The 16,058-nt window shown below is 34.1% G+C and overlaps 1 protein-coding gene across 1 annotated transcript; it reads left to right on the forward strand.

Moving 5' to 3' along the window:
* Positions 1-8,324: 8,324 nt before the first annotated feature.
* On the forward strand, positions 8,325-15,787 carry LOC145732881 (protein FAM107B). Its single transcript, XM_081985423.1, is given in 6 exon segments — positions 8,325-8,536; positions 8,594-8,678; positions 14,554-14,752; positions 15,007-15,106; positions 15,108-15,176; positions 15,233-15,787. Coding segments are annotated over 6 exon segments (654 nt in total). The 5' UTR covers positions 8,325-8,413; the 3' UTR covers positions 15,311-15,787.
* The last annotated feature ends 271 nt before the right edge of the window (positions 15,788-16,058 follow it).

Consider the following 16,058-nt stretch of genomic DNA (forward strand, 5'->3'; position numbering starts at 1 on the left):
CCCAAACTAACCACTTAATTAAATATTAAATAAATGGTAATGTCATATTAGCATAGTAGATTGAAGTCTAATTCGACGAGTTTAGACAATTTGGTGACAACATGACAACGTCGCGGCAAAATTCATGGCAAACTTAGTTTTTTGACTAGTATTCCATCTTTGTCTCGTGCATTAATTAGCTATACAGTGCGTTTTTTTTAACGCGCAACATAGGATTTCACGTGTTAAATTTTTAAGCCCATGTTAGACCATGTTATTTTGGAACTACAAGTATAAAACTTGACGGGTGGCTGTTTCGTACCCTGAAGCTTAAGTAAGTTTACCAATTCGGCCTAAAAAGTGTTAAAAAGCTTGCAAAAAATCATCTTTTTTCGAAAAGGTTTTATCGTTTCATACTCCCTGTATGCATTGTTGTTCTTTGTTGTTTTTGATACTGGCACGACAGGTAGCAGGTAAAATTTGGCGTAGAAAGTAAAACAGGGTGATCATTAACTTTATATCAAGAAAGTTAAGAACAAAAGAAGTATTTTTATAAGTGAATTGTTCAAAGTGACCTCCGTTTGAAGTCAAACAGTATTCCAAACAATCATAAAATGCCCTTTTGACGTTCAAAAGATGTCGGGTCGTGATGCAGTCAAAATATGTCACTTTACCTGCTACCTGCCCTGCCAGTATAAAAACAACAAGGACCAACAATGCATACAGGGAGTATGGAACGATAAAATCTTTTCGAAAAAAAATGATTTTTTTCCAGTTTTTAATCACTTTTTAGACCAAATTGGTAGACTTACTTAAGCTTCAGGGTACTAAAGACACACCCGTCAAGTTATAGACTTGCAGTTCCAAAATAAAATGGTCTAACATGGGCTTAAAAATTTAACACGTAAAATCCTATGTTGCGCGTTAAAAAAAACGCACTGTATGTTTCTTTTGCTGTTACATGGATTTCCTATGACACAGTTTTAGATTTTGTATGTATTGAAACGCACTTTTATTGTAATTTTTTAAGAAAATTGTGTTGTGAGTTATAAATAATTAATTAGACTCTTTTAGATAATTAATGTGATTCTACATCACCGGAGATGTAAGCAGAGAAAGTTAACATGTATAGGAAGTAATGTCGGAACAAGAAAGTATTTGTCAGTCAAATTAAATAACCTTAAGGAAACAATTATAGGTAAAGTAATTCTACAGTTTGGTGTAAACCCTCATTAAAATCAATTATGTTTTGATCCAGTGAGAAAGTGAAAGTGTCGTTATTGATTATTGGGAAAATTAAGGGAGTATTTTAATAATAACCGTGTGGTTGTGCTCATTAATAGTAAAACTGAAAATTTACAAATATTTGACTGAAAACACTTTTTTAATTACCTTCCATGTGCTCGGCGCCAATTTCAATCCACTTTTAAAGCCGTAAAGCTGTATAAACATACAAGAACAGTACGTTATTTTATAGTCAATAACATGTGTATGTAGGTTTTGGAGAATTAAACAATTTTACAATATTTACAAAGGCTCGTAATTAACTGACAACGTTAATAGCGAGTCGTTAACCTTTATTGCAAACTATTCGATTTGTGCCTGTTTCCCTGACAGTTTTAAAGTTGAGATTTGAATGTGACAGATCAGGTAGAAAAAAACACAGTCAAAACTAAACTTTTCTAAGCTGTTCTTTGTTTTGCGTGCGCGGAACAAAGACGGAACACAAAAAAAATCAAGTAGGCGGAAATTTTAGCGCGCTGTTGCCAAACGTCAAGTATCTAACACCGTCGACAAAATTAATTTTTTGATGTTGGATTATTCCTAATTTGAATGTGACAGATCAGGTAGAAAATAACACAGTCAAAACTAAACTTGTTTAAGCTGTCCTTTGTTTTGCGTGCGCGGAACAAAGACGGAACGCAAAAAAAATATCAAGTAGGCGGAAATTTTAACGCGCTGTTGCCAAACGTCAAGTATCTAACACCGTCGACAAAATTATTTTTTTGATGTTGGATTATTCCTAATTTTAAATCCATTCATTTGGATAATCTGTATTCGGTCAGCGAGCTGTATTTAGTCCGATTTCTGTCTATTTGCTTAACGATTTGAATGAAATTATTTATTTTTCGTTTAGCAGTCGAATTGCTATAGTGCCATCTGTCATCTGTGATTAAATATAACCTCAAATTGAAAGTAAACAAAAACAATTACAGTGACAGACATATTGTAATGAGTTCGATTTTCAACTTGAAACGTATCGCACGTCTGTTTCGTGGGCGCCATTTTTTTGTCGCTAAGAAACCACGTTTCTTGAAACGGTGCTCAGAGAAATTTGAAGTTGACGACCGAACTCCGCAGCCGGTCGAGTGGAGATAGTGGGAGCTCTAAGTGGAAACGTCGATTCCTAAAAGTCTACGGGGATTTGTCTTGTGCGGTGCACTTCCAAAAGGCGGAAAGGGTGAAAACCTAGGAGAAGACCACGTGGATGTGACAGTGACGGTTATAGTTCCCACGAGGAAGGACTACATCTTTTACTCGGATCGTGCCTTTAAGCAATTTTTTAGAACTTTTAAAAGAAGTTAAAATATAAACAACATTCGGTTCTGGGCTAGCGCGTGGAATAGTCAACCGCGTGTCGAGTTCACCCGAAAAGCGGAAAAATCAGCACCAAGAGGCCCGTCTGGGGATGACCTAGAGTCAGACAAATCCTGGACAGAAAGAAAACCCCTGGCAAATTGCCCCTTATAGGGAGCAGAAGCCATATTCCCCTAGTTGGATAGGGGATTCAGGAAGGAAGGAAGGACATATTGTAATATTTTGGGAAAACCTGAAGGAATGACACTATTTACACAATAATAAAGGTCACTCTAGTTAGCATAGCCCCCATACAATTCATCAGTGAGAGAATACCTCAATTCCTAGTGCAGTGTTATTAGTGAAGTTATTTTTCCTAGCGTGTACTTACTTAGACATGTAGTGATCAGAAACCCCGAGGTGTTGAAAGAAACTGGTGAGTAAAGCCAATCTGCTAGCTAAAAGCCAGACAACATCCCTATTTTTATTGATTACCAACAAGAACCAACCAACAAACGGGTTGTACAGAATTTTGTTGTTCTTAGAGAGGTTGGTGGGAATTTTTGCATTCTGAAATTAGATCAGTAAATTAGGTTTCTCTTACCTTGTTATTTAACTAACCTTATTATCATCAGCAAAGTATGGGGTGGATTGTTAAATCTCACTTTGACTGCTGGACACAATAAGTTATGATGTTGTTTGCCTTTAAGTGTATGAATGTGATGTTAGCTCAGCATGTTAGGTTTGCACACACGCGCATGCAATTATCATTATGTTTCTCTGTCCGTTACACGGTATTCCTTCCTATATGGCTTTACTTTATTAAGAAATTTGTTGCTTTGTGTGACTCAAATTGATAGGTTTGTTTCATTCAGTCAACTGTCAACAAATAAATCGTTTTCAAGCACAGCGTTTTTGACGTCACAATGACGTAATATGACAGTTGGTCAAATTATGGTTCGGCCAAATTACGTCATCGTGACGTCAAAAACGCTTTGTACGCTCCATGACCATTTACGTTGGGTGCATTAATCTGCAGTACCCTCTCTAAAGTGACTACTTAATAGAGTAATTTGTGAATAACTGGTAATTAAAACGGAACAAACACTTGACTATACTCCTTCGTAGGAATACTTTGGATAATTACAGTACGTAATAGGAACTACTGTTAACACCCATTTAGTATAGAAGTTTTATTAATTTTTTTCTTTTAAAGATCAAATAAAGTGTCTTTTTTCTTTGTTTTCTAGTCGCAATAATTACCACTCAACAACTACTTAATAATATTGAATTGCCCACACACTCAGGCTAAAAATATATTAACCCAATTACGAAACGTTTTCCTAGACTTTGTTTGTATTAAACTCATAATTTAAGCCTCAAATAGCTACTTGTAAGACAAGTTTGGGTACACGCAGTGGAATAATTAACATTAAATGCATTTTCGTTTTAATTTTAGGTTACAACAAAAAGTGTCACTTAAGCTGAATTTATAGTTTGAAATTCGCAAGAAGTAAGAGTAAGAAGTAAGCAGTAAGCCGAATTAAAAATAAACGATATACGTAGCACACTTTCATTCATAGTTTGACAAATAAGCAAGAAATAAATCATTTTCATTTCTTACCTTGCTTCTTACTGCTTCGCGCATCGTCGGCTGCCTGTTTCACCCATTCGTGGGTTTTCGAATTGTCATTTGTCAAGTATCCGATCTTTTCTGGTTTTCACTTGGATTACTTGCAGCTACTATGATCGACGAATAGTCATCGACAAAATTCATTTTCCGTAAAATTCAGCAAGCATTCAATGAATGGAATAGAAATAAAAAAATTCTAACCTAAAATTTATATTGTAAACAAAGAAATAAACTGTCAAATAATCTGTAGTCTGTCAGTTTACTAACGTCAATGAATTTAAACATTTGCGGAGCGGCTACTTCTTACTGCTACTGCTTGCTGCTTACTTCTTGCGGAATTAGAACTATGAATCCAGCTTATGTGTAAACTTTCTTTGTCACGGTTATAAATAAAATAAATACGCCAATTATACAATGCACAAACGAAACAATTTACAAAATTGTCTGAAGATACAAATTTGAGTTTTACTTTCATCTTCGATGTATAAGTCATCATCAGAGCCCCATTACAAAAGTTATACAGGTGGATTGCGAAAAACTTTCTCCGGTGATAAAATTGCGTTTTTATACCTTGCCATGTGCTCGATTTGAATATGCTTCGGTAATACGTACATATTGAATCTGGAAATATTATGATAATTAAAGAGATTATTATGAAATGTCTGAAAAATGTTATTATGCAACACAGTTCCGGTTTCTATTTCAATCATTTTTTATTTAATCGGTTGAGATTTTACGTTTTTACATAACTTGCAAATTATTAGATATATGATGGACCAAAAGAACACTTTTGGTAAGTACGGTAACGTACGCACCTCCACGATCCATTAGCAAAACCAAACAAGTAGGATATCGTATAGAATTTCCTCGTTTACAAGTTCTAAAGAAATAATAATATTTACATACAACTTAGGAAGCAATTATTAATTTCTACATAAACGATAGCTAAAAATAAATTTTTCCCGGAATACTTGTATGTTTGCGTTTCTGAACTTTGGTTAGTTGACCCACAATATTACTAATAAATTAGTATTATTACATATTATAACATAAATTGGTTTTAATTGCTGTTGTAATGGAAATGTTCAGTATTAGAGGTCTTTTTTAACTCCATTTTGATATTCAGTATCTCGGTAACATGACGAGCTAGATTTTGCTCATTTTTAGTCAAAAGTGCAATTTTTGTTTTGCTCCCTAAAGGGTTTCAATGCCCAGCAAAAGGACCTTAAATTAAACGAAATAAGCAGTTTGAACCAGGAAAAATGCTGAAATTAACCATATTATGCTTTCTTTCTTGCCAGAGTATAGAAAAACGGTCTAATTTCTAGTAATTCTCTTATTACTAATAAACAATGCATATAAATAATCGAGTGAGATAACCGTATAGGCACATGTCGCACTCTTACATTGGAGCTTTCTATTGCCAAATGTGGTTGAAAGGAAACTTAATTATACACGGGGTGTGGTCACTCAAATTTACTATTAACAACTATCAAAAGCTGAAACAGAAGATTGTTTCCGAATTCAGGGACAGTTAACGTCAAACTGACAGTTGTAATGGAAGCTTAACTTCAAATTAGCCTGTACCATGACTCAATTTTTGACATTTTGGATTTTTTCAAGGTTGCACAACCTGATCTGTTATCTGTTTGAAAAAGTAAAATTTACTTGAAGTGAGAAAATGACTGATTATTAAATTTCCTATCTAACGACATAAGAAACACTACAAAATCAGCTAAAGTCCGGGTCTGTCACTCGATGCGTTTGGAATTTTTAACACGTGATGCCTATGCACGAATGACAGCGACTGTCACGTGCCTTTTAATCTTCAAGTCTAGTTGACTTAGATTTTTTGGGTTTCTCTCGGATCACTCAACGTACAATTATTTGAATTGCTTGTACAACATTTGCACTAATGAAACTATAAAGCCGCCGAATCTAGTTCAATAAACCTGTTAATAAGCGAAAATTAGAAAAAAGTGAAAAATATGTTGTGTGCGCCATTAACACGATATGCAGATCGTTTTACATCATATACCGCAAATCTAGTCGACCGTGTTATTAATTACCAAAACCAGATTTTTAGATCTAGATTTCGTTGAATGTATGGCGAAATTTAAATTTATTTCCCGCCAATTAGAGGTGTACACGCATAGTTACGCAATGACACACTCTGTATGGATTTGTCTCAGCATGCAACTTGAGAATTTGCATTAATTTGTACAACCGTCTTGGGGTAATACACATTCTCATGCTAATTAACTACATTATAGAAAAAAATGATTTTTGGTCCTCCCTGTATATTAAATGCGTGTGTGACCTTGTTTGCATACAGAATAAATACTTTTGTATAGTTCTAAATAACCTTCAAGTTTGACTATACCTTGTAATTACGGTAATAAATTCCAGATTCTAATTATTATAAATTAAATTGCGTGTTTTTCGTTTATACAACGATAGGAAGAGAGAACCGCTAGCATTGAATGAGCTAGACAAAGTGAGGTGTGTGTCAGTCTGGTCAAACGAATGTGGCAGTTCAGATCATGTGACTACTTCGTGAATTGACATCATGTGGCCAAAATTATGCGACAGTTAACGTTGTCGTTATAATATCTAATAAATGTTGCAGAGAGATTGTTCATTAATGTCCCCCTTATTATTATTATTATAATAATGAGTATGTCTGTACGATATTATTGTTAACATTACATGGGCGGAAGCATTGTTCGTTTGTATGTATAGGGGCTTCATTAATTCTAATAACACTAATAATTGCTGCTCAGTGCCTATCTGATTCATTACTGGACTTAACACATAACCCTATTGTCATGAGTTTGTGCAAGGCTGCCAGATTAGAGGATTTCTCCTGGGGAACAATATTTACTAGGGAAATAACGCACTATTCCTTCTGAAAAATCTGTGGAAGGGATTTTTGTATTCAATTTGGTCTGCACAACAGTGTTCTAGGTTGATTTTCTCAGTTATTAGTTTTAGTCAGATTTCATGTATCTCTTAATCCGGCCGAGTTCCTGGCAAAGAAATGGTTAAAATGTTAAATTTTAGGTCTAACTCTGTTAGTTTTTGAGATATCAAAAACCGACTGCACCAGCGTCTTTTCCGGGAAATTTTAACATAAAATGACACCGAGACGTCAACTGTAACTTGGCAAATAAAAAAGTTGTATTTTTTGACGGTTCTAGGCCGTCATTTTGAATTATCTGTCAAAATATTGACTTGCATCTCATTTTAAAGGAAATTTCACGTAGTTTCAAGAAATGACAGACAAAATGGCGTCCCAGGCCGCTATTTTGAATTTTCTGTCAAAATATTGACTTGCACCTTATTTTAAAGGAAATATCGCGTAGTTTCAAGAAATGACAGACAAAATGGCATCCTAGGCCGCCATTTTGAATTTTCTGTCAAAATATTGACTTGCATCTCATTCTGAAGGAAATTTCACGTAGTTTCAAGAAATGACAGACAAAATGGCGTCGCAGGCCGCCATTTTGAATGTTCTGTCAAAATATTCACTTGTACCTCATTCTGAAGGAAATTTCATGTAGTTTCAAGAAATGAGAGACAAAATAGCGTTCCAGGCCTCCATTTTGAATTTCCTGTCAAAATATTGACTTGCACTTTATTTTAAAGAAATATTGCGTAGTTTATACGGGCCGATACGGGTAACATTGCTGTTGTTTGTATTTTTTTCGTTGACTTTAGTTTATAATCTTAAAAAGTTTAAAAACTAATTGTCAGTATACGCGACCAAGCAAACCGAAATCGCAGGCATCCTTGACAATGACAGTGACAGTTTTGCCGTGTAATGGCGGATGTCAACTAAAGAATGTGCGTCAATTTCTCTCTGTTTCACACAAATAGAAAAAGATAGAACGATACTATGGGATGATGCATTAAAGTAAAACCATTGAATGAACGATTTTGGATTCGTTATCGTCCATTAAAAAAGGCTGTTCAAGTTTTGTCTAGTAACTTGTTTAGCAAATTTCAATCTCATCTGTACTTGATTTTCCTAAATGATCAATTTAGCGAATTTGCCAAAATCTAATTCCCCCACTTGTGCTTGAAAAAGCTCTTATCAGCACCTACATACAGTCACGCTTTTCGCCTTTGTTATAATATCGGCAATATCGCATCAGTGTATGAGATTTTATTCATTAAAAGTGTGGTGTGTAGCTTCTGTACGTGTTAGTATATGAAAACAAAATGCAAAGTTTTGATGAAAGTGCGAATGAAATGCTTGATATCACTTCCGGTGCTGTTTCGGGGGAGGAAAATGTGAAAGACAGCGATGAGAATAACGAAAACGAAACAGAATATCCGAGCAGTGTAATTTGTTTAACGTTTTGCTTGTTTTTGTCGTTTTAATTACAGTTTTGGTTTCAGGAGTTGAATTCCGGCGACCAGCCATTGATCCTCAATAGCACAATAGAGGAACTGAAACTAAAGCTGGAAAAAAAGGAAATTGTGTGTAAGTTTCTATTTAATATTCCTTTATTTAGTTTGAAAAAATGTATATAAACATTGACGCGATTAATCAATGTCGATCTAAATCAAATTCCAATTACTTAACTTTAATGACCGACATATTAAACGTTACTGACCTTCTTCTTTTTCTATTTATTGAACAAAAAATGGAAGAAAATGCCGGCCTATTTCTATTGGAGAGGAAGGTCAACACGCAACATGCTGCTTATATTCCAACACTGCAAAAGCTCTATAAATATAATACCAGTAATGGGATATCAATATTTAAAGGGTGTAGTCGATTTCTTCAGTCAATAATTAATTTTGGACAAGGTATGGAAAAAACGCAACTTTCCACACGTAAACCATCATTTTGCTATGGCTTTACTTCATTACCGAATAGTTTAATCTTAAACTTTTTACGTTTCACTGTGAATTCTTATATGGAGATAATTGTAATTTGATTAGGTGATGTTAATTAATCTAACTATAATCCCAGATGTTTTCCTTATTGTTGTTTCACTTAACTTTACTATTAAAACCATTATTGAAATGAATATTGGTCCATCGAATCTGTTCTGTCAACTGTCAACTTGTAATTTAGATCATATATTTACTTATACAAGAACATATACTACAATGACGAGTGGAAAAAAGGGTTTTGGCCTAATTATGTTAAACATCTGTTGGGAAGATGAAACGCTATCCAGACTTTGGGCTATATTTTGTGTAAAAAAGTTTCTGACATAAAAACTAACCGTTCTTATCGTTTGTAATCATTTTAATTGCGCCACATTGTATACGACCGATCCGTTTTTACCTACGTACACCTGCATCGACTCTGTTTAATGCAGCATTGCCACCATAAAATACACGTGGGCGAATGCTGAACTTTTCCACCACACGTCTCGAATTCGACGTGCAATCATCATCAGTCGTTCGCGGTTCCTTCGCGAAGTAGAAAGGAGGCGATCGGAACGCGTTCCGAACCGGACCGAAGACGTTTCGAAAGTGAAAATAAGTGCCCCCCCAGGTGGATTAAAAACCAGCCAAACTTTTATCGGGTTCCGACATCCAAGAACAGGTACCTACCTGGCCACATTTTTTTCGGGTTCGTGTTTCAAGTTGTCAGGTAACCTTTTTTTGTTTTCTGTTCTTTATTTTTTTTCATTTTAGAAAAATACTAAAATAATTTTTGATTGTTTTAAACTAATTTGACATTTTTTGCAAACCAAAACAAGTTAGTATAGAGTCTGTTATTTTGATTTTACTAATACACGAAATTTGCCTAAAAATTTTGATAGAAGACTGGTTGATAGATTTAAAATGCCAAACATGTTTTAAAGAAGAGCTAAATTCTGTCTGAGTCAGAAAGGAAGATGTGCTCATATGATTGAGCTGGCTAATGCTCTAGGAATTGTGGTAGAAGACTGGTTGATTCATTTCAAACATATTTTAAGGAAGAATCAGAAAAGAAGACTATTTAAATAATTGAGCCAGCTAATTGCTTAGAAACTTGGTAAGAGAAGTGAGTGACATGAGTCGTAGACAAAAATTATTTTTAAAATTGGGTTGGTACAGTAACATTGAATTACTATAAGCTTTTAAATTTATGAATGATATGAGGGATTTCCATTTAGTAGCACAGCGATTAATACTGGTTTCCTATTATTGGTAGTAATGAAAGATTTATTATACGATTTCCTCTGACTTTGCAACAAATATGTGTAAAGTGTTTGATAATGCAATCCATAAATTGTTTACTTTTTTTGTAAATCTTTTAGTTATTTAATACCAAAAAAAATTTTGAACACCACTGAAGCGTACATTTTGGCATCAATTATTTGAGCAACAAAAACACGACTTACACGTTATGTAAACATATAAAGGAAATTGCAGTCATGTTAAACAGCTGTTGCTAGAACTGCAAGCGATATCATCAACATGTTCTAATTCGCTGGTTTTGCCAAGAAATTGATGAAATTGCAATAAATTAATCGTAACGTGAGAAAATTACTTATTGCAACCAAACACTGTGAACAGGTGTTGTGATATGAACATTTCCACATATGCCATTGGTGAAAATTACGAAAAGTCAATAAGTAATCAACTTCCTCCTAGAAAGTAACTTTTGTGTTTCTCAGTGTTGATACATCCATTGGTCACAAGTCAGAAAACGTCACGTGAGCACCCAACCAATAAAACTTGACATTTACTGTTTTTGATTTGAAAACTAGTCAGGGATTGCTTCTGAGAACAGACCTACAAAATCAATATAAAAATCCTGAAATGTCAAATTATACTCTGTATTTTGCTTGGGACACATGGCAATCAGTTTGTCCTCTTTGACATACCATCAATCAATCTTTTTCAAGAGTGATGTATATTAATTATGGTTTACTTGAAATGCCTCTGTATAGTAACTGTAAATCATTACAAACAGGTTATAAACATTGCGAGCAATTTATCAAAGGTTTTTAAAATGACTAACAAAGTTAGTCATAAGTATTCAACAGGATGAGCTGACATGTATTATTGCACCGCCCTCTATAGTAGAAAGCCTAAAATGTCACTTTTAATGGCGGCGTTAGCGGTTTTCGTTTTATACACATACGTATGCAAATCCAGTAAGAAATATGTATTTTTTTTTATTATTTCGTGTAATTGATTGCAAGTTGTGAACAAAAAACTCAAATTCCACAATACAAACTGTCTCCACTATTCCCGCCATATTGGAATTTTTGACAAGCACCTTCTAGACTTTCTAGTATAGTAGGCGGTGGTTATTGTCGTTCAGGTTGACACTCTAACTTGTAACGTCATTTCATTGTCATCTGAAATTTCTGCAAGCGGTCTAAAATAAGCTTATTATTGAACTGTACTTTTGGCGTAAAAAGGCTACATTATGTTACTAGTACAAAAATGGATTTTTATTATTGTCCTAGGAGGTAAAAAAATCTAGCAGTCGGACGCTCGAATCATGATTGTAAATGCTGTTTTGTGATACTCTGTGAACTCGATACATGTCAGACACTAAAGAGAACGCTTTATCAAATATACTATCAAATAGTTCACTTTGTTTGGAATTCGTAAAGTATCACCAAAAACCATTTAAAATCATGATTCGATACCAACTCACTTCGAATCGAGGGTTCGCAATCCGACTACTGAACTTGATTCAGACGAAAGCGTTGTATTTAGAAAAAAAGCAGATAAAATTAATGCAACACTTAATTTGCTTTGATTGGCTTTACAATACAATCCTTGTGTGTTCCTATTCAGAAATACAGTTTTCCTGAAGGTTTCTGGGGATAAATTTGTGATCAACATTAACGTAAACAAACGGACATGACACATGGCACGGCTAACACGATAACAGTTAACACGAAGCCATTTCCAAAGTTGTCCGACAGAGGGCGTATCATGGCTACCTAGGCGTCATCTATCGCTTTCAACCGTCATTACGGATATGCGTGATGACGGTAAACATGATGTTGTAAACATCTCATTTTAGAAAAAAAAAACTATATCTTTCTACGCATAGTAACATAATATACTATTCCTTAAATTCAGACTAATTAATGACTTTGTCCATATTTTCTATACCTTCTTGGAACCGTGATTATCTAGGTTTATTGACATTCAATTCTTATTTAAAAAAAATGCGGGTATGCACCTATAATGTGTGTTTCTTTATGGTCGTTTGGTATTTGAGATGCGTCTCGACAATTTTAACGGTTCTGCGACCCCATTGAATCGATTGGAAGCACAGTAACATAGTAGTTTTTTCCAATACAGGTGTGCCTGTAAGGATTTGTAATCGTTTTAACATGTTATACAGGTAGTTCTGAAAAATTTGTTAACTCTCTGTATCTGTTTTCGCGGTTATCTCGTATTTGTCTAACTAGGCAAACATGCACCAACACTTTATCTAAAACAAACAAAAATGTATATAAATTCAAGGAAAATGATGAGGGAGCGGAAAAGCTAGTTTTACACCATACAAGTTGTTGGGTTGGACATTTGAACATGTACTGTCAGTTAACGGTTTACACGGAATGCCACACATGTGAACTTCACATGATTTACTGAAAAAGCGTTTTAGAACATGTGCAGTATGTAGAAAAAATCACGTGATTTAGCATTTGATCTGAAAAACGACTACTTTCACTCTCTCTGTCTGAAAATCCGCTAAACCTGTTTTGCATGATATAAATCAAGTTCGGTACCAGAAACAGGTGGAAAGTCTATGCAATTCAGACACAATACTTTAATAAATAATATTTGTCTACAGGGTGATGCTGTGTATAAAAGTGGATTCACCTTCTTGTGTAGATCATTTATCAGACTTTACACAAAAAACTTGTATGTATACGTATTATACTGATACTCGTTTGATACGTCATTGGTCACATTATATTTACAGCCGCCATATAACATATCGTATTCTATTTAATGAACGGATAATTGCTTTTAAAGCTTCCTACCAAACTTTGATAAAGTCGTGGCGGCACTTGAACTCGATTGTTCGCAGTTATTAACGACGCCACTTTGACTATTAAATTGGTGAAAACATTGTTCCGGTGTTATCGATAGTTTAAATAATATGTCCTTGTCGCTTGGTGATGCAGTGATACTCATTCCAAGGCCTAGAGGTTAGCAGATTTCACACTAAAATCTCAGATCAGAGAGAGAGTCAAAATGCATCAGCTAGTCCCTATCAAAATGCTCATTTTGTGTTTTGCTCAAGTGGTTTTAATAAGAACAAACACAATTATTAAAGTTTTTTTTTAATAAAAATGTGTCAAAAGTGATATAATTATCTAATCTGGAAATCGATGAATTTTGACTCATCATTTTAAGTGCAATTTTATGCAAAATTAATGATAAATATGATTTATAGTGTGGTAATTTTGGCAATACAAGTTTCTTGTTTGTGTAACTGTGGTTGCCTACCCGAACACTTTTTAAAGCAACTTTGTCTTTACCGAATCATTATTAACTTAACACAATTCTTTTTTGAACAATTTCAAAGTATTAATTGGTAAACAACTTCACACTTTACTCCCATAACAAGTAATGAAGCAAAAAATTGTAATTTCTTATCTTAAATTTGTGAAAAATTACTTTCATTACGTAACATTATTTTCTTTACGATCCTGGTTAAATGAAGCGATAGAAACGGATCGCTCAACCCTGAACTTACCGAGTTAATGCTTAAATCTCATTAAATTTAACCGTGTACTTTCCCCGTGTCACACGTTTTTACACGCTACCATTACATCACCAACTTCTTAATCAAATGACGCCAAAATAGCTATTTATGACGTAACAAAAATATTCACTTTTCTTCATTTTTGCTTTCAAGTTCTTATGGAAATCCCTATTAAGCATATAGTGGCTTATTTGAAGCAAATGATTTTTGCAGTTTTTGCTGTAATTAAACCTTTTTGGAACTTGGGGAAAATTACATATTTAAACATTCTGTAGATGTACCAAAAACCAAAAAAAATTAACTTTTTTTCTTTTTATAGTGTTGGCAAAAATAAATTTACATTTTTAACCATAACTCATTGTATGAATATTTCTGGAAACTTGGTGGATGCGCCAATAGTGTTGCTTAAAATAAAAACAAATTACAGGAGTAATTTAAAATAAAACTGCGCAATTACTTACTTATCCGATTCATTTTAACATTAAATTAGTATAAACGTGTCTTAGATATTTAAAAATATGTATTAAAAAAAGTAAACTTACATATTTTAATAATCTGTCATTGTATAAATATTTCTGGACACTTGGTGGATAGCGCCACTATAGTGGTGGTACCTAAAAAAAAAAATTTGCACATCCATTATAATAGATTTTATATTTTGCAGTTAAATCACGTCGGACACCCCCCATAACCCCTACAAATCCAGATTTTGAAGACAGTTTGGACAATATGATTCCAGAAACGCGGACGCCGCCATTATTAACCGATGACGGACTGATAGCCCCCCGAAAACCGATCAATCCAGTCAGGGAAGATCCGGGACGACAAAATCTTCATCGTGAACTGTTATTTAATCAGAAAATGTAAGTGGCAGATGTTAATTTCCCATACATTTTTGAGTTGCACTAAATACGTCATTAGCGAGTGTGTACAAGTGTTCTTCAGATCTGCTTACGTACACACAAGGCCCGTATAAAACAAAACGCATCCTGGATATCCCGTTTCCTTTGTTTCGGCGCCTTTGAGAGTGCGTTTTTCTCATTCCGTTTTTTTTTGTCTGTTATAATGTGAATTTTGATACATTGTCTATCACACACTGTATCGGATTGTTTTGCAGAGGCAAAAATGTACTGAACCAAAAATCAGAGCTACAGAGGGCGCTGGAGAAACACAAAGACAATCTGGCCAAAAAGCAACTGGACAGTTATGTAGCGGAAAAAAACACCCGAATTAGAGAAAGTGATCGCGGATAGAGCGCGAAGACTGGAAAATCCACCTAAAAAAGAGGTAAAAACAGTAAAAAAACTTAATAGCTCATTTTCAATTATTAAAATGTTTTGCAGAACGAAGAAGACAAAGTGATAAACAAGGAGTTTCTTCAAGCTAGATTGAAGCTCAAGTCAACTAGTGACTCCAAATAATAGAAAAATGGTGTAAAACACACTTTTTTGCCACTTCGAATAAGTTACATCAACATTCACTTGTTCAGATGTAGCAATATGTTTTCTGATCATAATAAAGATTTTTTTAACTCTTTATTTAAATACTATTCTGCTTTTCTTTAATTTTCTGACTAATGTGTAATTAAAGTGTTATTCGATAATATTTAAAAATATTTGCGTATATTTAATTTTTTTTTTTTGTATTAGAAGCAGAGTTGTGATGTGATAAACATGTAAGAATGTATTAGATTTGATAGAACGTTAAATTTAGATTTAAGGTAGCTTATATACAAGGTGCGTCTACCCTGGCTTCAACTACGTTAGAACGACACACCTTGTAAAATACTACATATAGTAAATAATACGACTTTGTTGCTTATTAAATAAGTTTAGTTCATAAGGTCTCAGTGTACATTCTATGCGTAGATTATAAGGAAATTAAACGTATTTTTTGAATTTTTGAGTATATTTTGTTGCAGCTTTAATAAAAAATTATGGAAATTTCTTAATTACACCAAAAGTTAGCTTAAAGTGCATACTGCTCAACAGTATTTCCCTGGTAATGTTTGGGTACCCCTAATCGAGAACGTTAATATTATAGAACCGAACCAAGTCCAGGAATCCAGGCGGTAGAATCAGTGCAATAGGTAAACCTGTAAATAAATAGTTTCATGTCAGTTGATATTATATATTAAACAATTATAATTTCCATTGCCGGATAGAATTC

This window comes from Ips typographus, linkage group LG8, assembly GCF_016097725.1.
Source record: "Ips typographus isolate SLU linkage group LG8, UJ_Ityp_2.0, whole genome shotgun sequence".
Taxonomy (NCBI): domain Eukaryota; kingdom Metazoa; phylum Arthropoda; class Insecta; order Coleoptera; family Curculionidae; genus Ips; species Ips typographus.